This window comes from Furipterus horrens, unplaced genomic scaffold (genome assembly GCF_987537825.1).
Source record: "Furipterus horrens unplaced genomic scaffold, mFurHor1.1.pri manual_scaffold_4, whole genome shotgun sequence".
Taxonomy (NCBI): domain Eukaryota; kingdom Metazoa; phylum Chordata; class Mammalia; order Chiroptera; family Furipteridae; genus Furipterus; species Furipterus horrens.
Genome location: NW_028327174.1, coordinates 32905237 through 32927627, shown reverse-complemented (window position 1 = coordinate 32927627; position 22391 = coordinate 32905237). Strand labels below are relative to the sequence as shown.

The window sequence follows — 22391 nt, the reverse complement described above, 5'->3', positions numbered from 1 at the left end:
CTAACATTTTTATTGATTTATTTTTAGAGATAGGGGAAGGAAGAGAGAAAGAGAGGGAGAAAAATATTGATGTAAGAAAAAAACATTGATTGGTTGCCTCTTGTGAGCACCCTGAGCAGGGACCAAACCCACAACCCAGGCAGGTGCCCTGATCGGGAATTGAAACTATAACACTTTGCTTTGTGGAATCATGCAGAACCAGCTGAGCCACAATAGTCAGGGCTTCATCATAATTTTAAACAGAGTGTGTCTAAAGTTTCTTCATGAAATCAGATGATTGATATAGTCTTGCAGCAGGTAGCTCCTATTAAATTAAGAATGTTTCTTTTTTTTAGTTATCTAAGAGAAGCATATTTTTTGAATGGTTGCATAATATTTTCTTGTACAAATACTTCATAGTTTAATCAATGTTTTCTGAAAAGCATTTTAGTTATTTTCAGAATTTTTCTATTACAAAAATGCTAGAGTAAACATCTTTGTATATATTTCTTTTCATATTTTTGTAATATATGTGTAGAAAAATTTGTAGAAGTATAATTGCTGAATAGAAAGATGTGTTTCTTAAAATTTTTTGATAAATGTTATTAAACAGAGAAAGAGCTAACTATTTATCTTGTTCTGTATACGACTTCAGGCTAACTAAAAGAGACTTAGGTGATGAGAATAAGTTTGTTTTACAGAAGACTTCAGATGAAAATATAGGGAGGGCAGTAGCATTATAAATGCACCATTTTGCAACTTCTAAAGTAATAATTGATTTAAATAGAGATCATTATAGGATATCAAAATAATCAAGAGGAAAATTGATAATTATAACAGAAAGATCAGACAACACTCTCTGAACTTGACAGTCTTGACATCAACACAGCTAAACAACCAGGCTTAATGAAATACCCAATACAACATGTAAAATATTCTCACAAAGAGGTTTGAACTTGAGTCTAAGCAAGGTTATAGATCTAACTTCCAGTTTAATGGGAGGAAGGGGGAAGGAAAATAGTTGAACAGTACAAGGGACATTCTGCAAAGGAACTATTTTATTTTATCTACAAGTCAATGACATAATGTAAAAGGGAGAGGTGACTGTTCTAAATTAACAGAGACTTAAAAAATGTAATGTCACAATCAAATGTCACATGTGACCTTGTTTGTTTCCTGGTTTCAAATGAATCTGCAATAAATTTTTTAAAGACAATTCAGGAAATATTATCACAAACAAAGTGGTAGATGATAGCAAAGAATTATTTATGATATTGTTAAAAAAGAAAATAAGATTGTGGCTATGTATGAAAATGCCCCTATTTTCCAGTGAAACCTCTGAAATATCTATGATTTTTATTGGTATATTTTATTGATTATATTGTTACAATAGTTCCAATTTTTTCCCCCTTTGCTCCCCTCCACCCAGTACCCCCTTCCCTCCAGCAATCTCACCCCCCCTTAGTTCATGTCCATGGGTCGTGCATACAAGTTCTTTGACTTCACCCTTTCCTATATTCTTCTTTTTTAAAAAATTAATTATTTTTTTATAACAATAAAAAATAGCAATTCCCCTTTCTCAGACTTAAGACCCTTTGTAATCTTATAAAGGACAATGGTTGAAGGTCTCATGCTCCTCTAGCTGCTTCAAGCTGGACATGGTCATCGTCCTACCTACCCTTGGGTCCAGAAATCCCTAATAAGAGTGGGGATGTGGAGGGGGGGAGGGTGGTTTTCCCACATGGGGAAGGATCGTGCAGACTCCAGGTCAGCTGGCTGTCCTGTCCCCAGACAATGTCGTGCTTGGTTTAACAGGCTGGCATCATTGTTGTATTCTGAGGTCAACAGATTTGGCAACAGGGTTAAAAGGCATCATTCAACCCATAACCACTAGATGATAAAAGGCAGGGATTAATTTTTCAATGTTCCAAATTGGGGGGGGGGCTCTTTGGAGGAAGGTGTGCAAGACACATCACACCTGTCCAAAACCCTTTTGCTCTCTATACTTAGTATGGGCTGAGGGGGATGTTTCAGATTTCCCTCCTCTCAGACCTCTGGGCCCTTTTGGTACAAGCCTTTAGGATAGAAAAGAGAAACCAGTTTTAAAGTGAATCCCACAGACCACCCCATGCTTCACCAATCCAGCCACTTACCATTGTTCAGCCAAACTGTTGAGTCTCAGGAGGCAGCAATGCAGACAGGATTAAGTGAGGCTTATATGTATGGACAATCACTTAGGTAATGAGATCATAGGCTTATGCCCTATGAAAACAGAACACACATGTTAATTTATACAACATAACCCACAAACCAGTCTCTATATCTGTAAGACTCCCTTATTGGAAACACGTCCAGTTGCAAGGCATTTGACATTCTTCTTGCCTGTAAATTAAGCATCTTTGATGATGTCACAGACCTAGTTTAACTTTCAAATGAAAACAAACTTTAAATGAAAATAAACTTTAAGTGAAAATAAACTTTAAAGACAGTTAGCTGCACTACTTTATAGTCTACCACTGAGAAATTGTGGTTTTCCTCGAATCGCAATTTTTCTCCTTAAGATTACCCTCCTTGTCATTAAAGGGACGGCATTAAGCCCAGTTTTATTTTATCTTTTTTGTTTGCATAAACACAACAAGAGCAGCAAATGATTACATATGATCTTTATGTCTGCTTTGCTGGAACTTACACAAGGAACTTTTAGGGTGACTTTCAGTCTGCCCTTCAGGACACAGGAGCTGAGCCACATACCTGCCATTCACCCTTGCCTGTAAACATCTGAAAAACCTATGATTTTAAATAAAACAATACTAAGGTTTTTCTCAAAAATAGTATAGCCCCTCCCCCAAACAAAACAAAACAAAGAGGTAAAAAAGAGAAGTTGAAACAGAAATGGAAAGCTGTGTATTGCTGTTTAATCTGAGAAATATGCAAGTCAGTTTTACTATGCTCTGTCCTTTTGTGAATGCTTACAACTTTTATTTTAACAAGTTTTTAAAAATTTATTGAAAACTAGCTAAAATCCCAACATATTTAAAATCTGAAACCAAATTATTTTTCATTTGTGACTTATAATTCCACTGAAAAATTTAAGTTTTAATCAGATTTTCTTGACCTTTTGGAAGTCCAAAGAAATCATAATCCAAATTACTTAAATTAACCCCCCGCCCCCAAATTCTAATTTCTCAATCTCTTTTCTGCTCAGTCTCAGCCAGGTGAATCTCATTTCAGTGTAGATTTAGGGTTTCTTTAATATAGTAATTCTTAATTTGATGTCCAGCTTCTTCCTCCAATTTCTGATTATATTAGTTTGAGGTGAATTAGGCTAGTGGTCCTCAAACTTGAGAGTGTCTTAGGATCCCCTGGAAGGCTTATTACAATACACATTGCTGGACCCTGTCCCAGTTTGCATTCCTAACAAGTTCCCAGGTGATGTTGACATTCTCATATTAAAACAGCCTTGAATTCCTCGAAAAATATTATTCTTTTAACATGTTTCTCGGTTCTGTTTGCTAATATTTTGTTTAAAAAATTTATGGTAGTGTTCTCTTCTTACTTTTTCAATGTCTATATGGTCCATAGTGACATCTCTTCCTTCCTGATATTAGTGATGTGTCTTCCTTCATTTTTTTCCCTGATTAAACTAGTGAGGGGTAAATCAATCTAGTCAAATAATTGGGGTTTGGTTTTATTTGTCTATTAAAAAAAAATTTAATGTGATTGATTTCTTCTGTTATTTTTGTTTTTACCTTTCTTCCGCTTGTTCTGGTTTCAATTTGCTCTCCTTTTTCTAGTTTCTTAAGGTGGAATCTTAAGTAATTGATTCGATACTTTTCTTCTTTTCTAATGCAATCTGTTAATTACATATATAATTCCTCATAATCACTAATTCAGCTGCCTAAGGAAAGTCTTGACATATTTTTATTTTTATTTAGTTTAAATGACTATAATTTTCCCACAACTTCCTATTTAATTCATGTGGCATTTAGAGACTAGTTGCTTAATTTCCATTATTCAGAGATTTTAAATATATTTTTCTATTATTGACTTATAATTTAATTCTGTTATAGTCAGAGAACATAATGTAACTTCTTCCAAGCATGTTAAGGTCTGTCTTACAGTAAAATATATGGTTTGTCTTGGTGAATGTTCATGTTAAGTTGAAACAAAAGTGTACTCTACTTTTAACAGGTAGATTGTTCTATATTCTATAAGTGTCTATACCAACTAGGTCAAGTTGGTTGGTAATGTTCAAGTTTTATACATCCTTGCAGTTTGACTGTCTTTTTGTTCTAGGAATTACTAGAGGACTTTTGAAGTCTCCAAGTATAATTGTGAATTCGTTTTTTTCTTCTTTTAGTCTATCATGTTTGACTAATATACTCTGAAGCTCTTTTGTTAGCTGTAAACAAATTTAGGGTTGCTACGTACTTTTGGTGAATGAACCTTTCACCATCATGTAAGGACCCTCTTTATCTTCTTTATTATATTAATGTAACTCAAGTTTTCTGTTGATTAATAATTGCATGATAGCACTGGCCAGTGTGGCTCAGTTGATTGGAGTGAAGTCCTGTACACTGAAAGGTTGAGGTTTGATTCTGGGTCCACATTCAGGAGCATATGGGAGATACAATATTCCCTCACTTATTGTGGGTATTACGTTCTAGATCTCCTCGTGATAATGTTCAAGTTTTATACATCCTTGCAGTTTGACTGTCTTTTTGTTTTAGGAATTACTAGGTAAAAATCCGCGAAGTAGGAACCTTATATTTATTTTAGTATTTATATATATTTTAAGGCTTTATAAACCCTTTCCACATACTATAAACCATTCCCAGTCCCTTATTAACCTTTCCCACTCCCTTATTAACCTTTTCCACACTTTTATAAACACTGCTTATGTTCTTAACCATATTCTACACTCTTAAACCTATGTAACTTTAACAACATACGTATACAGTACCACAAAATCCCGCAATATAGCGAAAAATCTGTGATAAATACTGTAATCAACTGAGGTTTTTGTCTTACATTGATGTTTCTCTCTCTCTCTCATCTTCTCTTCCCCTTCCTCTCTTTCTAAAAACAATGAAAAAAATGTCCTCAGGTGAGCATAAAAAAATAATTGTATGATAGATCTTTTTCTATCCTTTACTTTTAACATATCTATATCATTATAGTTAAAATGGATTTCTTGTAGATGGCATATAATTAAGCCTCTCTCTTTTATCCAATCTGAATTCTTTGCCTTTAATTGAGGCCTTAGATTATTTACATTTCATATAACTATCAACATGTTTGGGGTTCAACCTATTATTTTATTATTTTTTCCTGTTTTCCATTTTCTGCACTCTTTTGGATTGTTTGATTTTTAAAAATATTTCATTCATTTTGTATTATTATTGGATATATAGCATACATTTTCTGTGTGTGTGTTCGTGCACTCCAGGGATTAAACTATACATACTTAACCCTTCACAGTCTACTTGGTGTTAATATTTTGCCCCTTCAAAGTGTAGAAAAATATAAATAAGTGAAACCCACATCAGAAGTTGTTATAACTTTTGTTTTGAATGGCTATATATACCTAAAAAACTTAGGAGGAGAAAATGTTTTAAAGATATTTATCTAGCTATATACCCACTTATGTTGCTCTTCCTTTATTCCTGAAGTTTTAGGTATTTCTCTGGTACTATTTCCTTTCAACCAGAATATCACCTTCTATCATTCATTTTTGAGCAAGTCCGCTGGCAATAGTTCTTTTAGTTTTCCTTCATTTGAGAAAGAAAACTAAAAGAACTATTTTTTGTTGTTGTTGTTACCATTTCTAGAGGATTTTTTTTGTGCTGAATATTATATGATTTTGATTTTTTTAAATGTGTTTTATTGATTATAATGTTACATTTGTCCCAATTTCCCTTCACTCTTCTCCCCTCCACCCGGTGGCCCCCCTCCCTCCAGTTGTCCCCCCCTTTTAGACGATGTCCATTAGTTGTGCATATAGTTCTTCTCAACCTCTCTCTGTCTATTCCATTCCCTCCTACCATGATCCTTAATTCCTATATCATCTCCCTCCCTCTCCCCCTTCCCCCTCCCTGCTGACCTCCCCCCAATATGCTCCCCATACCTATAGTTCTTTTTCCACTCTCGTTGCCTGTTTAGTTTGCCTTTGTTTCAATTCCCTAGCTTCTGTTGTTGTTTCTTGTGATGCAGTTTTCATTTTAGATTTCATAGTTTTGATTCTCCTTTTTCTAGAGGATATTTTTACTGGACATAGAATTGTGGTTGACAGTTCTTTACTCTTAGTATGTTAAAGAAATCCTTTCACTGTCTTTTGGCCTTCCTATTTTTTGATGAGAAATCCAGTCAGTCAAATTGTTGTTTCTATATGCAATGTGTCATTTTTAAAAATGGCTTCTTTCAAAGCTTTTAATTTTTGGTTTTCAGCAATTTTATTATGATGTGTTTGGACTGAGTTTTCTTTAAGTTTACCTGGGTGTTGTTTGTTGAACTACTTAAATATGTAGACTTAGGCCTTTCTTCAAATGTTGGAATATGTCCACTTTGCATGTTGCCAGGTTGCACATTATTGCTAGCTGGGAGGAAGAAAAATTACTTCAGTACAGGTGACCAACCTGCCTAAAGGGTCTTGCAAAACTCACTCCATTTATGTCAGCATAGAAATAGAAACTATAATAATGAACTAAATCAAAATTTTAGAACCAAAACATAACACTGGAAATAAAAAATATGAGTGAATGGGCTCAATAGGACAATGGAGAAGAAAGTGGGGAGAATGAATTATAAGATAGATTAAGCAAAATTATCCAATCTGAAGAACAGAAGGAAAAATGTATAGAAGTTAAATTAACAGAGCCACAAGGACTTGTGAGACAATATTAAATGGTCTAATATTAATATTATTGACATCATAGAGGAAGAGAAGAAACAATTAGTAAGTAAAAATATAAAAAGAAACCACACTGAACTTTCCAAAATAGTTCTGATACCCAAAATACCTTTATGTCCTGGGTAATATTAGATTTATTCCGTAAGGTAGGAGCAGCTCAAAGAGTTGTGTTAAAATTGTAATAAATATAGGTGCACCCCACTGGCTGTGGCTCTGGGGATGTATATAATATCCACGACTCTAGTGCCACCCTGCCATTAGGACCAACAACAGGTGCCCCCCAAACTGGCAGCTCTTAGAGCTGAATAGTTTGAATCACAGGCTTCTCTCCTTGTTAAAGCAAAGGAATTTCCTGGTTTACTGATAGAACTTTCCAACTTGAGAATGTAGTGCAGTCTAGAAGTCTGCCCCATTTGAATAGTGGTTCGTAAAACCTTGGCTGAAGCAGCAACGGTAAGTCTGAACAACAGCAGGAATTGAGGGCAGTGTTTCATAGTACACCAAGAACCTCACCTTGCCAAGATTTTGATGTATTGTCAGACAATGCTTTGTAGTGAATCCAGTAATGGAAATCCCTGGAGGAATTCCAAGAAAAAATTGAAGTGTGTTATATAGATGCCAAGAAGAAAAGCCATGCTGGCTGGCTCAGAAAGGAACTGGAACGTTGAGGCCGTCCTAGTCTAGCCTCTGGAAATTGCTACTTAGGTACATAAACTGAGTAGCATGAAATGCTCATGTTATAAGATGCTGGGTGAAAAAAATTGACAGATTCCTTTGCCTCCTGCTGAAGTTGCTAATGAGGTAAAAGAGTGTACAAAATATCAAAAAGAAAAGTCTCCTGAAGATGATTTTGTATAATAGTTTCTGAGTTTAAGAGACAGCATTTAGGTGACAAATAGATAGATAGGGCTCTCATGAGTGGCCCCAGCTGGCTTCAAATGGGTCCTGCCTGGAGTAGACATGTAATTTACTTTGCTCTGTGTTTGCCTAGTGAACTAAGCATTGGCTGAGAATACCATTTAAGGTATGGAGAATCAGGATGTACATTAATTGGTTCCCCAGACCAGACTTTATTGGACCAAGGTACACATTTAACTGTTGGCAATGTACAAAACTGGTATGAAAAGCGTAATAATGCATAGATAGATACCCTTCACCACACTCAGAATAAAATTTTTTTGAGAACTGGGATGAGAAACTAAATGAATTAATCTGGAACATAATGCAGGAAAAGATGGCTGACTCAACTGAGTTAATATTTGTTTCATCTGAGTGTGTGGGTAGTAAAAGGAAGACAATTTTAGACAGGTTTCTGGAATGTGGAATTGAGAAGAAAGGACTACGGTTTTACACCAATTCTGTATTCTTCCTTTCTCACAAAATTTTTCTTTATTTTTCTGTGTCCAGATGTCCTGGATCTGGGACTGCCCTTTTGTGTCTGGAAGAGGGAGGTAGTATATAGGACACTATTTTATTTTATTATTATTTAAGTTAAATGTATTGGGGTAACTCTAGTTAATAACATTATATAATTTTCAGATATACAAGATTATAATTTGATGTCCGTGTGCTCTACTGCATGCTCATCACCCAAATTCTAGTTTCCTTCCATTACCGTATACTTGACTCCCTTGACCCACTTCGCCCTCCCCACATTCCTTTCCTTCTGGTTGCCACCATTCTATTGTCTGAGTTTGTTCTTGTTTGTTTCATTAATTCATTTGTTATTTTATTTTATAGTCTACAAATGATTGAACAGGGCACTATTGTAATTCCTCTGAATTTGACTTAGTGTATTCTTAAGGGAACAGTAAACTGGAGAGCATGCCATGTGGGTAAACCAGGCCTGCCTGTAAGTGCTGTCTCACTGCCTAGTGGTAGATAGTTTCATCATCCATAACCTATCTAACTCTAGTCCTGTTTCTGGGAAGGGACAGAAGAGGAAACTGGCAAAGCTATGGCTGCTGCCTGTCTCATGGTTGGACAGATTCCCACCCAGGACGGCTGAAACAAAGTAATTAATGAAAACAAGTGGACACTGTGGGACATCACAGGGAAGTAGGTAACTGAGTAATGATGCTAGAAAAGGACACTATCACCTTTTCCTTGAGAGAATATCTCAGAGCAAGAGAATCCTACTTTCAGGTGTTTCAGATGTGGTGTGGAGTCATGGCCAACGCCAGACACAGCCCTCAGGTTTGTTTTCCCCTGAGAAGAACTGAATTGATGTCATACTACGAGATTCATCTGAAGACTGTACTTGGGAACTTAGAGAAAAGATATTAATCAGTATTCCATGATGACTCACTACACATTCCATGATAAAAGCAGGTTGAAATTGCCATTTGGGTAATTGGTTACTGTATATTGGTTGTGTTTAGCTTATGGATTCTTTTGCAGTGTCAAGAGGAAATCTATGTTTGAATTAGAGGATGGATTGCAGATTTGGCATACCTGTAGCTGATATTGTGCTTGGTATGAATCAAGATGATAGCCTGGTAAAGTATGTATGATGGAAGATGATTTGCTGCATTACTGCCTGCCTTGTATGTATATCTCCTTTCTTTAGTCTTTTGACATGACCAGATGTGAATGTGGATAGAGCTCCTCTTGATGGAATCAAGTTGGTGCCCCAAAGGGTGAATACTTGCTTTGTATGACTATCATATATTACCGATAATTCACTCCTGGAACTTAAAAAAAGGATAAATTAATGGAAGTTGTAAGGCTTACTCAAAATTAACTGATCCTAGGAGTTGCATAGGCTCCACTAATACATATCTTGCTTTCCATGCAAAGCGTAAATACCCAGTGGCAACACTTGTTGTGCCTTAACCAGTATCGGCTGCTAATGTACTAAGAATGATTCGTGGGTCTTGGGAGTTGGACTTGATATCTGCAGACAAGTGGAGAGAGCTCTTTTGGAGCCTTGCCATCAGGATAGAAAATAGATTGCAATATACATTTTCAATTAGTCTAAGTCCACCTTCAAATAACGGTATATTGCTTTATGTGTAGTGCAAGTACTTTACAGTATTTCCAATTCCTCCCTCCTGACCTGTAGTTTTGACATTACTGTCATTTATTTCACTTATCTTTATGCTATAATCACTCTATATGTTATTACTATTACTTTAAGCAATAATCTTTTATGTAAATTAAAAATATGAAGAATAATATTTTATTGTACCTCTATTCATTCTCTGATGTTCTTCTTTTCTTTATGTAGCTCTGAGTTTCTGACCTACACTATTTCCTTCTCTTGAAGAATTTTTTAAAACATTTTTTGCAGGGTAGATGTGCTGATGATGAAGGCCCTCCTTTTTTTGTTTGTTTGTTTGGTAAAGTCTTTTTATTTATCTTTCACTTTGAAGGACACTTTCACTGGCTATACAATCCTAGGTTTATTATTTTTTCTCTTAATACTTGAAATATTTCACTTCGTTGGCTTCTTATGTGTGTGGTTTGTGATGAGAAGTTGGTTGTAATTCTTATCTTTTTTCTTCTGTAGATAAGATGACTTCTCTCACCCCTACCGGTTTCTTTTAAGGTTTTTTCTTTGTCTTTGGTTTCTGTAGTTTGAACATAAGAATGAGTGTAGTTTTTTTTGTTGTTTGTTTTTTTTTTTTTTTCTTTTTTGTATTTATCTTGGTATTTTCTGATATCCCTGGATCTGTGGTTTGATGTCCATCATTATTTTTGGAAATTTCTCAACTATTATTACTTCTAATATTTCCTCTGTTTCTTTCTCAATTTTCTTTCTGATATTTTAATTATATATTTAACATCTTTCAAATTAATGTTTAATTCACCCATATTTTAGTTTGGGAAGTTCCTACTGACCTGCCTTCAATCTTGCTAGTTCTCTCCTCGACCATCCGATGAGCATATCAAAAACATTCTGCATTTCCATTTTAGTGTTTTTGTTTTCTAGCATTTCCATTCTATTTTTTCTTAGAGTTCCTATCTCTCTGCTTACATTGGCCATCTGTTCTTGCATGTTGACTACTTTTTTCAGTAGAGCCTTTAACATCTTAATCACAGTGATTTTAAATTCTCTGTTGGATAATTCTGACACTTGTGTCATATGTTTCATGCTGTGGTTGGTTCTGATGCTTTCTTTGTCTCTTCAGACTGTTTTTTTTTTTCTTATCTTATACTGTGCCTTGTAATTTTTTGTTGAAAGCCTGATGTGATGTACTAGGTAGTAGGAACAAAAGTAAATATGCCTTTAGTATGAAGTTTTATGTTAATTTGATTGGGAGTTTGGCTATGTTTAATGTTTCCACTAGTTAAAAGTGCCAGAGGCTTCAAATTTCTCTAGTGTCCATTGGTTTGGAGTTGTCTATTGACTTTAGGCTTCCCTAAGCATTTTTCCTCAGGGAATTTGCATCTTGTTGTTTTTTAGCTGTAATGCACTGATATAATATTGGATCCCTATTAGTGTGGTGGCAAGTGGTGGGAGAGGGGAAGTGTTCAATGACCTTATGATTAAATTTCAATCTTTTAGTGGGTCTTTGTCCTTGGCTGTAAACTTCGCAAGTGTTTCATACTTTTATTTCCTCATTCTAGGGCAGACAGGAAGGCTACTGGGGACTGAAGTGGGATAAATGCCCTTCTCCCAGCATGGACAAGGTTATTATAAGGTATTTTTCCATAAATAGTAAGACTTTGTTATGGAGACTCCTCTGGTCTATTTCACAATGGTTACTCTTTCTCTACCCCTGCCAGGGCCCCAAGAGGATCTTTCCCAGTTTGTCACCCTTAATCTGGTAAGATTCCTGGAGGTAAAACTCACAAAAGTTGGTGGCCCATCTGTGTGTGATTCCTAGCAGTTTCTCACTCTTTTGCTATTCTACTCTCAGATTCCACCAATTCTACTTTTATCAATTCCAGATTATCTGCTCCAGATAAACAGATCTCAACTCTGACTCTGGATATGCCTATGGGGGTGGTTATTTGCCTTGCAACCTCAGTTGTTGATTTTCCGCTTGTTCACCTCTCTTGTACAATTGGGAGTTACTACTTCCAAGCTATTTCTGAGCTGAAACCAGAAGTTATTGATTAGTCTTTTCTTTTTTTGAAAATAGAACGTTTGCTTTTTATTTTTCTTTGATAAATTAACACCATTTCCTAAGCAAACGGAACAATCTTGCATGTTATTTTCACAGCCAAAGGAGCTACATCTGTCTCTGCATGTGTTTTGGGTTCGTTTTGCAATAGATGAACCACCGCCCACACCTCTTCACCTGGTAACAGTCCCGGCAACGGTTCTTGATGACGCCCTTGGTCTTGAACCCCAGAGCAGGCTGTCTCCAGGGCAGGAGGCGGCAGGAGAGAGGTGACGCCACCACTTCGCTGGGCTTCACACCTGCTGGGACGGCAACACACAGGGGACCCAGAAGGAGCGTGGAAAGCGCACGGGATGTGGTCGTGCAACGACTCAGATGTAGGAGAGGGTTCACAGCAGAAACCACCATTTTCCTTATAAAGACGGTTGCCATGTTGTGGCTGAATCTGGGAAGAACAGACCCAAGCCCTGCCAGAAGCGTTCCTCAATCCGCGCCTGCCTGTTTATTCTTTTGATCTGAGGCACACCTGTTTTCCTAGGAATTTCCTTTGTCTCTTTCTCCTTCATGAAAGCTCTGGATTTTTGGATCCTTAGCTCTCTCTTTCTTGGTTGACCTCTTATTTTATCCCACTAAAATAAGAGGTTATTTTACTCCACTGAAGATATCACCAATATCTTCTCAGGAAAAAATGCACGAGTATGAAATTTTTAAGATTTTGCATTTAAAAATGTGCATTCTACCTTCATGTTTGGATCATATTTTGGTCAGAAAAAGTTTTTCCCTAAGAATTTTTATGGCTTATGTTGGAAACTCTTCAAATATCTGTGGGCCTTGACTCTCCACTCTTATTTAAGAATAAGGCCTAATAAAGGTCTGTGTGAGTAGAGCTTACCTACTGGTGAGCATCACTAGAGGGTGCTAGGTAAGGATATGACTGTTTGATTAGAGACCTCCTGCACATAGTGAAATCTGTAGGCCTTCTCCTTTGTGCTGGTCGATTTCTCTAGCCAAGTAGTCTCCTGTTTTAAGCCTCGTTGGAGGATGAGATCTGATGGCTTCATTGTTCCTTTTAGAGACTTTCAAACAAACTATTATTTTGTTTCATTCATCACTGGACCTCCAGAAGTACCAGGTGCCTCTAACTTCTGAGCCTTTCAAGAGCTCTGTAGTGCAAATTAGCTTTATTCTTTATGAGTTAAACATAAAAACACTCAACTTCCACAGCTGAAAGCCTTTTTAAAAGGAAGGGTTTATTGAGCCATATGCTTACCAGAAAATGACCAGGTCCTGGAGCATGAAGTCTAAACCACCAACAGCAGCGCTAGGTGGAGAAGGCAACACGTCCACCATCCTGGAATTGCACATATTATGTTTTGGGGAAGGAAGATGTAAAATGTTTTGAAAGAATTTACATTGGCTATAGATAAGGGGGGATGGGGAGAAGTGAAGTAGGGGCAATTGTGTGATAGAAGCACAGTCTCTAGAGAATAAATATTTACTATTTTTGATTGGTTACAGGCAACAGTCCTGAAAGTTCATGCATATTTAGGATGCAATGGTCAGCTAATGGACTCCTGGAGGTTGACTTGAAGTTCCAACATACATTTAGAAATGTGAACAGTCTTTTGTTAACTGGCCCTCAGATATTAACTGGTTAATTATTCCTGTCTCTTTCTTTCACTCTCCAGTAGTTGTAATTTAATTTAGAACATCTCCGAATTTTTCTCTTGTCTAGTCTACTCCCCCTCCCTCAACATACACATTATCAAATGAAGGCCCACAGCTTTCTCCACTTTGATAAATTAGTTATCATTGTTCAGTTGCTTACCTGTGAATGAACTTTTGGACATGTTTGTCTGCTTTTGTGTTTCTTCTTTTTCTCTTGTTCTTTTGAGTTTCTGTCTCCTCTTGTATTCCTTTACTGTCCTTTTAGTGAGATCACAAGGAGAAATGGAGATAAGCAAATGCGTTTATTCAGATAAACTGTACTCATTCTACAATGCTATTTGTTTTGGTGTTGTAACTGGTTATGAAAAAGGCATGTGTTTATGTTTTTTTCCCTCTCCATTCTGACAAGAACTTGAGAGTGAAGAAAGGGTGACTTTAAAAAACAAATTTTTAAAAAAATCTCAAATCATTGACAGTTTTATTTAACCTTTTAATAGACATTTGTATGTGACTATAAATGTTTGTCTTCACACCCATTAACATCCAAGCTAGCTGATAAGTTGCATGTGCCCCATTTTCTCTGATCATCTTTCTGCATCTTGCTCTCTCTCAACATTTCAAGGAGAGGTCCTTCTTTTCCTTTGTTCTCCATGGCTTCAATTCTGTGTGGTTCTGTCTCTTACATAGGCTTTCATTACAACTCTGATGTCACAGGTGCTCTGCCCATCAAGTTTTCTTACAGTATAAAGTAGCTTTGCACATGGTGTTTATGAGTTCAGTAAATAAACAGAGTTTTAAAAGTTGTTTGCTTCCTGAGCAAACCCTGTATGTATACTCAGATGCAGAAGTATAAAACAATACCTAAACTATCTACTAACAATATATAAACAAGATAACTAAGTATAAGGTAAAATATTTTATTTAAAATATTAAATTGTGAGTGTTTATACTTTTTCTTAAACAATGCTGCCTTAGCCACAGTCTGAATAAATTTGAGGGTCTCAAATTTAACACACAAATGATCGAGTAACAATTATTTGTTGAGTATGTATGTGTTCAAACCTGAATTGGTACCTGGAGGATTATGAATAAAGTGTAAAATATTGTTCCTGTTCTTCACTCAGACATGCAGGCATGTCACGCGGAGTCCTCATTTGGATCAAATGCACAGGCTGATCATGTGATATGAGAGACCAAATACATACTCTTATTGTCCAGCTGTTGAGACAAAGTTACATGTGAAAAATGTTAGCAACACAACACACCTAAATGTTTTATCATTTGTCAGAGCCAGCAAATACTGTAGACATGCGAAACAGAAGGTCAAAGGGGATAGGAGCTGAAAAACCACAAACATTTATTAAGTTCCTACCCCTTGAAGCCTGTGTTTTAGTTGGTTGAGGAACACACGCAGGAAAAAATGCCTAGCTAGTTGAGTTGGCCTTGAATGATGCACTGAATTTGTGTGGAGGGAGAAAAAAACATTCCATGGAAGAAAGAAGGTACACCACAAAACAATAAGACAAAATGAGGTATATATGTCAGTCTGGACTAAGGAGAAGGTAGGAGTCAAAGGGAGATGAAGAATGTTAACAGCGACCTGTAGGGACAACAGGACACAAGAGTCCCTCTCTGTCCACACACCTAGTTCAGATTCAACTACCATTATCGGTGGTGATAGTTTCTTCCTAATGTCTGGTTTAGGCCTTTTATCTTAAATTCTTTCAGCAGTTACAAGGAAGGTCAAAAGTTCTTTTTGAGCCGTCTGGGCCTTAAAAATAACCAGTTTAAAATAATCAACATCCCAAAGAGGCACGTTTTGTGGTTGCAAACTTTTCTGCCCTTCAGGTTCATGCTCCTAAGAGAGTATGGCAGTGTTGGAAGAATGAGGCCCGTGGTTGATTGTTCTGGTAAATAACTTTCTATCAACTTCTCAAGTCCCACTTCTGTGTGGAGAAAGATGCTGGAGAAACATAGCAGGTCACAGAGAAGACAGTGTAGGTTGCACTGGGCGTTGCGGTCTGGGCGGCTGAGCAAATGCCGCTAAGGCCATAGATTCTGGTTTTCTGATTACTAAGCCAACCTGGTTAGTACGCAGCTGCCTTTCTTTGTCCTTGCACACTTTACGCTTGACGACGCTTAAGCAAACGGAATAAGCCACCGCTAGGAGGTACCCGAGCTATGCGTCGGCAGCCAAGGCAGGCAAAAATGGTTAACAGTGGGTCCATCCGCTCCGCGGGTCCAGGCGGGTGGCGCTTTTCCAAGGTCGAGGTTGTTGAAAACTAGTGTGTGGAGCGACAAAGACATGTAAGAACAACGGCTCTTTAACTTAAAAGGTGGAGTTGGCGAACGCGCCCCCAAATCACTGTCACGTCCGGAGGTGTGCGTGCTTGGGAACCAGCTACCCACACATCTGGATGGAGCAACGCCTTTCCCTGCAGGGCGGAGGAGAGGCAGCGGACCCCGACGTGCACGCACCTCCTCATGCGCGCGCGCGCGACCCGTGAGCGTCCGTGTGTCTGTGTGTGCGCGCGGGTGTTGGTTGGAGCTGCGGCTCCGGGACCGGGTAATGGGGGTGGGAGCCCAGGAGGAGACAAATCTCCGTCGGCCTCCTCGCGTCTCACTGCAAGGTTAATAGCCAACCAGGTAGAGAGACCAGGGTGACTCGGTAGGGTGACAGTTCCTGCACGCCGGCTGCATGTCTTAAGGGTCAGGTTATCAGCCAGCCTCTGACACACTGAAGGATATATATATATATATGTGTGTGTGTATATATATATATAGTCTTTTTTTTTTTTTTTTAATTGTTTGCCTCTATCTCCAGAGACCGAGGGCGCGAGAGAGGGCCACACGCTCCAGCGGGGCGTCGCGGATCTGAACGGGTCGAAGAAGGCAATTTTGCGAGTGGGGGAGGGAGGGGGACCTTGATTTCCACCAATCCCCAGGCGTTTGTCTGCGAAGTCCGGGGCGCAGCGGAAGGCTGCGGCTTGCTGCTGAATTAACTGATGAGAGCAGATTCTTTTCTTCTCCAGGAGGGGTGGGGAGCGAGGGTCCCGGCTGAGGAGGCGGAGAAGCCCGGGGCAGGATAGAGGTCCCGGGCCGCTGTGGAAATTTCCAAGGACTTGGCGCGGCACGGAGAGCGCCTCGGTGTGTGTGTGTGGGGGGGGTGCCTGGCAGCGCGGGAGGCGGGGAGAGACAGCGAAGGGCGCAGGAGCATCTCTCAGAAGGGGACGCTGCGGGCCAAATGTCTGGGAGGGAGCTGAGCGGCTCTCCGGACCCACGCCAAGAGCGACAGTGATGCTGCAGAACCAGCAGCGGGAGCGATTCGCCGCTGTCGCTCTCCTCACTCGCGGAGACCCGAACACCCGCCTTCTTCAGGGGAAGCGACCATGGCCGTAGCTCTTGACTTTCCCCCCCGCCACTTCCTTTAGAAAGAAATCCTTGAAAAAGTTGCATTTAAAAAATCCTTACTCTGACCTTTGGGGCTGTGGGGGCTGAAGAAGCGTTTGTGCGAGTGCAAGCAAGAAAGCGAAAGGTGTGTGTACATGGGGGCCCGGCGGTGGGGGCACCCTCCACTGCCACCTTGCTTAGTGTTGTGCTGAGGCTCTGGTCTACGCCCCCTGGGACTCTGGGGCCGCGATGAGCCCCTGCGGGCGGGCCCGGCGACACACGTCCAGAGGGGCCATGGCTGTACTGGCATGCAAGTTCCCGCGGACCCGGCTGCCGGTGGGAGCCAGTGCCCTTTGCGTCGTGGTCCTCTGCTGGCTCTACATCTTCCCCGTCTACCGGCTGCCCAACGAGAAGGAGATCGTGCAAGGGGTGCTGCAACAGGGCACGGCGTGGAGGAGGAACCAGACAGCGGCCAGACTTTTCAGGTACTCCTGCTCTCCTGGCCCCTCCCTGCTCCTGTCCCTTCCTCTCTGTGCGCCGGGAACAGGGTCACCAGCGAGAACCGCCTCGCAGAAGCATCCCTCTTCATCCATTCTTTCTTGTCCTACTCCCTTTCCTTCCCATTCCCAACCTGGAGACTTTAGTCAGGAGCCCTTCCCACCCCTTACCCCAAGAGATGTGCAGACACCTGCTTGGTCCATGTAAAAAGCCCGTGCGCATTTCTGAACAAGCCTGAGTTGTATTAAACGATTAGGAGATAACTGATGGAAAGTAGAACTCAGGTGAACTTTATGCCTTGCACTTAATGAGAATTTATCTCTTGGGTTCTGCAGACGTTTCAAGCGATAGAGAGTTAGAAGCAGGTAGGCATGTCTTAATGAGGTTAGGTGAGTGGTTGGCAACATAAATCACTAATGAGGGAGTAATGGCCAAGTCTTGGGCAGTGAAAACATGCACACTCAGCCAGGACCCTGTAACAGACACAGGGCGCTTACTGATATCTTACTAAGAGCCAGGTGCTGCTGGGTGAAAGTTGTCTCAACAACTTTCTAGTGACAGATATTAACCCCATCTTACCAACCACAAACTGAGTCTTTAGAAGGATGAGCTACTTCCCTAAGGTCATATACCTTTGAAGCACTGCTCCTGGGATTTTCATCACAAAACCTCTAAAGCTCCCCGATCTTTCTCCTGGCTTAGACTGGGGAAGACTTCTGAAGCATGAGAGATTGCTCTAGGAAAGGACTTTAAAGCAGAAAACAAATACAAAACTAGAACCAGGTTAGATACTGGAACTCTTGAGGATCACTCAGAGGTTGTAGTTTCCTTTCTGGGAATTTCAGTTTAAGTGTCTAAAAATAAGTTATTGGCGTCAGGGGTTTTATGTGGATTGGAGGGAAGACAGAACTGCTTCTCCTTCCTTTCTGCTTCCCTGGGCACATTGGGGGACACACTGGTGCTTCCAACACTGCCATGCACCCCTTTCACCATCAGTCCCTGGGGCTGAGGATGCCATGGTTGGCTCTTCCTGTGATTTCAGTGGTCTGAATGAGAAGTACTTTCCTTTGCTCTGCAGAGGATCTTTCAAGCAGTATGTGGGTAGGTGACAGCCAATGTGAACGTTTTTCATTACTATTACAAATGTTCAGAAACATCTATAAATTACAAAAAAAAAAAATCCAAAAAACCTTCAAAAACATGGTTTCCTTCTTCATTTTAGGCCTGCTCCCAGAAAGAAGGTCAAAGAGCTAATAGCCAGTCCTTCCAGGGAGGGTTGCTGAAATTCTCCTTTAAACCGGGAGGGAAGACTTCTTTTCTCTCTCCTTTTAGATTTCTTCTTTCATTAAGTTTTAAATCACTTCACTCCCCTTAAAAGGATATAAGGGTTAATCTTCTCTCACCTCCACAGTATTGAGTGTTGGACCCAAAAGCACCCAGAAGACATAGCATCCAGCAATTCTTTTCTCTAAAGACAGAAAGCACTTTCATTTCACATAGTATAAGGAAATGAGTTAAGAACTTCCCATTGGTTTGCAATGAAAGAGTCCATTTTTTCTTTTTTTTGTATAGGAGGAGGAATAATGAAGCTCTGTTAGAGAATAGATTTCTTTTGGAGGACATAATCAAGTGGAAAATGCTTCATATTCTGAGAAACACAGGCGGCTAGTTTTGGAGACACATTGGCCCCTTGCTGCCTGTAGCCTGCAGTAATCTTCAATGTGTTTGGTTGTCATTTGGTCTATCTCCATGTGCAGAGAATTACTTATTGAAATGCATACTCTATAAAAATTGCTTAAACACTTACCCCTCAAAGTTACTGTCTGTAAAATGATGTAAGAGGCACTGTTGTTTATTGAAAAGAGTTTGAGCTTCGAAGTAGAAGCCTGCATTTTTAGACTGACTATGTCCTGACTAGATAAACAGCAGAGTATCTTTGGTAATTACTCTATCTCTTTTTCTTAGTTTCCTTATTTATAAATGGGGTAATAACATCTACCTTGCAGAGTTGGTATACGGCTTAAATAAAACAATTGTTGCTAAGTGTCTGGCACACTTACCCAGTCATTGGTGTTATTATAATTGTAAAAATTATAATTTTATGTATATGTTACAACTTAAGTAAGGACAGCTTGCTGCTAGTCCATATGAATTTGGAACGTATGACCTGCCAAGTTTGTAAAGAAGCTTGATGGGGCCATATTCTACCCACCTTTCCTTCCACCCCTCACACTTAAGCTCATAAACAGGGACAAGGAGTTTAAAATGATCATAAAAGTATCTTGGTTTGTTAAGTCACAAAATTCTTTTATTCTCATGTTTATTAACATTCACTGTTTTAACCATCTGGATTGTTAGTATGTGAGTAGTAGTGTTTGCTAAATATTAGGTTAGACAGAAGACTATTATGCTCAGGAGACCCTACTTTGGCAAATAGCTATCTGCATTTTCCAGTTTGAAATATCTTCTGCACGAATATATACATCTATATGTATATATATATATATATTTATGCAGAATATAAATATATAAACACAAATGTACAATATGTATTTATATATGGGGATATATGCACATTTGTTCATAAATCATTCCATGATAGCATGTATATACATATACATAGTGTTTTACTATGTTTATAAGTATGAGAATTCAGATTACATTGGCCCTCTGTGCTTCCATTTACTTTTGTGATATTCTTATCCCAGCTCACAACTTAAGTACTGACTTCTCAGAGGAGAACCTTTACAAATCTCATAAGAGAGGGCAACAAGAAAGTAACAAAGCTGCAAGACTTTTATATTAAATAGGAAGTTTTCCTAACATCCACATGGCAATAGAGAAATAAGTCAGTTGACCATATTACAGAAACTTAAGGAAGTTTCTATGCAACTCTTGTTGCTTCTGATAGAACAGTCAAGTAGTATGGGGAAATGCCAAACCAAAGTGGCTTTTGGCTCTTCCGGTCCTTATCCATTTTATTTGCTTCTCAGAAGTTATTTTATTTCAGAATTTATGTGCAAGGCTTTATTCTTGGCATCTGATATGGTAACAATGACAATGACAACAACAAAACAAACAAATAATTTGGTGCTTATTATTTGTATTGCACTGTGCTAAGTGCTTTAACTGTATTGTCTTATTTTATCCTCCTTAGAATCTTGTATAAGTGAATACATTACACATTTATAAAGATGAACATGTCCTGGTCCCTGTCATCAAGGGATTTGCTATAAACCCATGGGACAGGCATGTATGTATACAGTTAACTAACCAACTGGAAATAGGGCCATCAGAGAGGAAGCATAACTGAGTAAAAGACTTATGGATTTAGGAGCTGTCAGAACATGGTTGGAATTCTGGATGTATCCCTTTCTCATTATGTGATCATTGGTAAGTTCAACTCAGAGCTCCAGTTTCCCCATGTGTAAAATGGGGTTTGTAATCATTTCATACAAGTTTGTAGTGAAAATTACAGGATAGCATCCAGAAAGCACCTTCAATGATGCTCACCACATACCTCTGGATATTATACAGTAGTTATAACAATAGAAACACAAGCAAAGTGTTGAGGGAATTTGTGGAACATAGCCTTTAATTCTATCGAAAGGAGGACAATCAGAGAGGAGGTGGTGCTTGTACTAAGCCTTGAAGGTTGGTAAGATGGGGTAGTAGTAGGAGGGGAGGGCAGAAGGATGCTCCAGGCAGAGACAATAGCAAAGGCCAAAGCAGGGAGGTTGGGAAGTGCCTGGTGTGCTTCTCATATGCAGAGTTAGTAAGTAGCCCATGGACAACACATTAGAAAGGTAGACTGGAAGGTAGGAGAACGGCAGGTCACAATCTCTGAATGAGCTTATGATGTCACTTTGGGTCGTCGGCGGCGGCAGCCGTCCGTCTTGAGAGACGATGGTGTAGCTTCTTAAGAGTCTATCTGCACCGCCGAGAATGGCTGTGCAGTCCGACTCGGGAGTGACACGGTATCTGTCTCCTCCCGTGTTGAATCGACATCTTGCGATGACGCTGGAGTGTCCTCTCCAGTGAAGCTGAAGCTACAGAGCCTGGGCAGGGTGATATGGAGGGTCTGCTGTTGCCAATGCAGCAGACCCCCCCTCTCTTCGCAGCTGAAGGGTCCAAGGGAAAGACGGAGTCAATACAGCTTGGCTTCAGGTGCGCCGCAGGAGTTGCCGGTGTTGACTACAACGTCAAACCGCCTTAGGGACTCCGGCTCCAGATTTTCTGTCGGGGTTTACTCCCTTAGCCTTTCCCCTGAAGAGGTATGCCGCAAGGCAGCGGAGGTTTTTTGGAGTCAGAGTTTTCCTTCTCTGATGTGCCCTGACTGGAAGATCGAACCAGCGACACTTAGCTCGCAGGCCGACGCTCAATCCACTGAACCAAACCAGCCAGGGCTAGTCACTTTGGGTAAAGGGAGTAAAATATATGGTGATGGAAGAAGATGTATTATAGAATAGTGCACTTGAAACCTATATAATTTTATTAACCAGTCACCTGATGAATTTAATAAAAAGGTATAAAAACAACAGCAAAGAAATTACCAATCCCTTACTTTATACCAGGCACTGTAGTAACCCATTAAGTACATTATTCCACTTAAAAAAAGGAGAAATCAACACATTTCAGGTACCCAAGGACACTGGCTGTGTGCCAACTATCAGCAGCAAGGGCACATCACTGTTGCTTGTGGACTTGGTGTTGGGGTCACACACTAAAGTGCTTTGAAAACCCTGTCTCTTTACTGGCTGGTAGCCATCACTCTGAGCAGCTGTGTTCCTCTTTCCACCCCCAGACTGAATGAAATGCTACTCTCAGCAGTTCTAGCTTTATATGGCTTCTTTTTCCCATCCCTAGTTTTGAAT

At 39.5% G+C, this 22391-nt stretch overlaps 2 protein-coding genes across 2 annotated transcripts in view; one reads left to right on the top strand and one right to left on the bottom strand.

Annotated features, from left to right (window-relative positions):
• Window positions 1–11970: 11970 nt before the first annotated feature.
• On the bottom strand, window positions 11971–12453 carry LOC150011491 (large ribosomal subunit protein bL36m-like). Its single transcript, XM_090275484.1, has one exon. It carries the CDS (start codon window positions 12391–12393, stop codon window positions 12070–12072), a length of 324 nt encoding a protein of 107 aa, XP_090131610.1. The 5' UTR covers window positions 12394–12453; the 3' UTR covers window positions 11971–12069.
• Window positions 12454–16823: 4370 nt separating this feature from the next.
• Window positions 16824–22391, top strand: part of ST8SIA1 (ST8 alpha-N-acetyl-neuraminide alpha-2,8-sialyltransferase 1) — a 127940-nt gene continuing 122372 nt past the window's right edge. Inside the window, exon 1 of the mRNA XM_090275483.1 lies at window positions 16824–17504. Coding sequence (XP_090131609.1) covers window positions 17269–17504 — 236 coding nt within the window. The 5' untranslated portion in view covers window positions 16824–17268. The remainder of the gene's footprint in view (window positions 17505–22391) is intronic.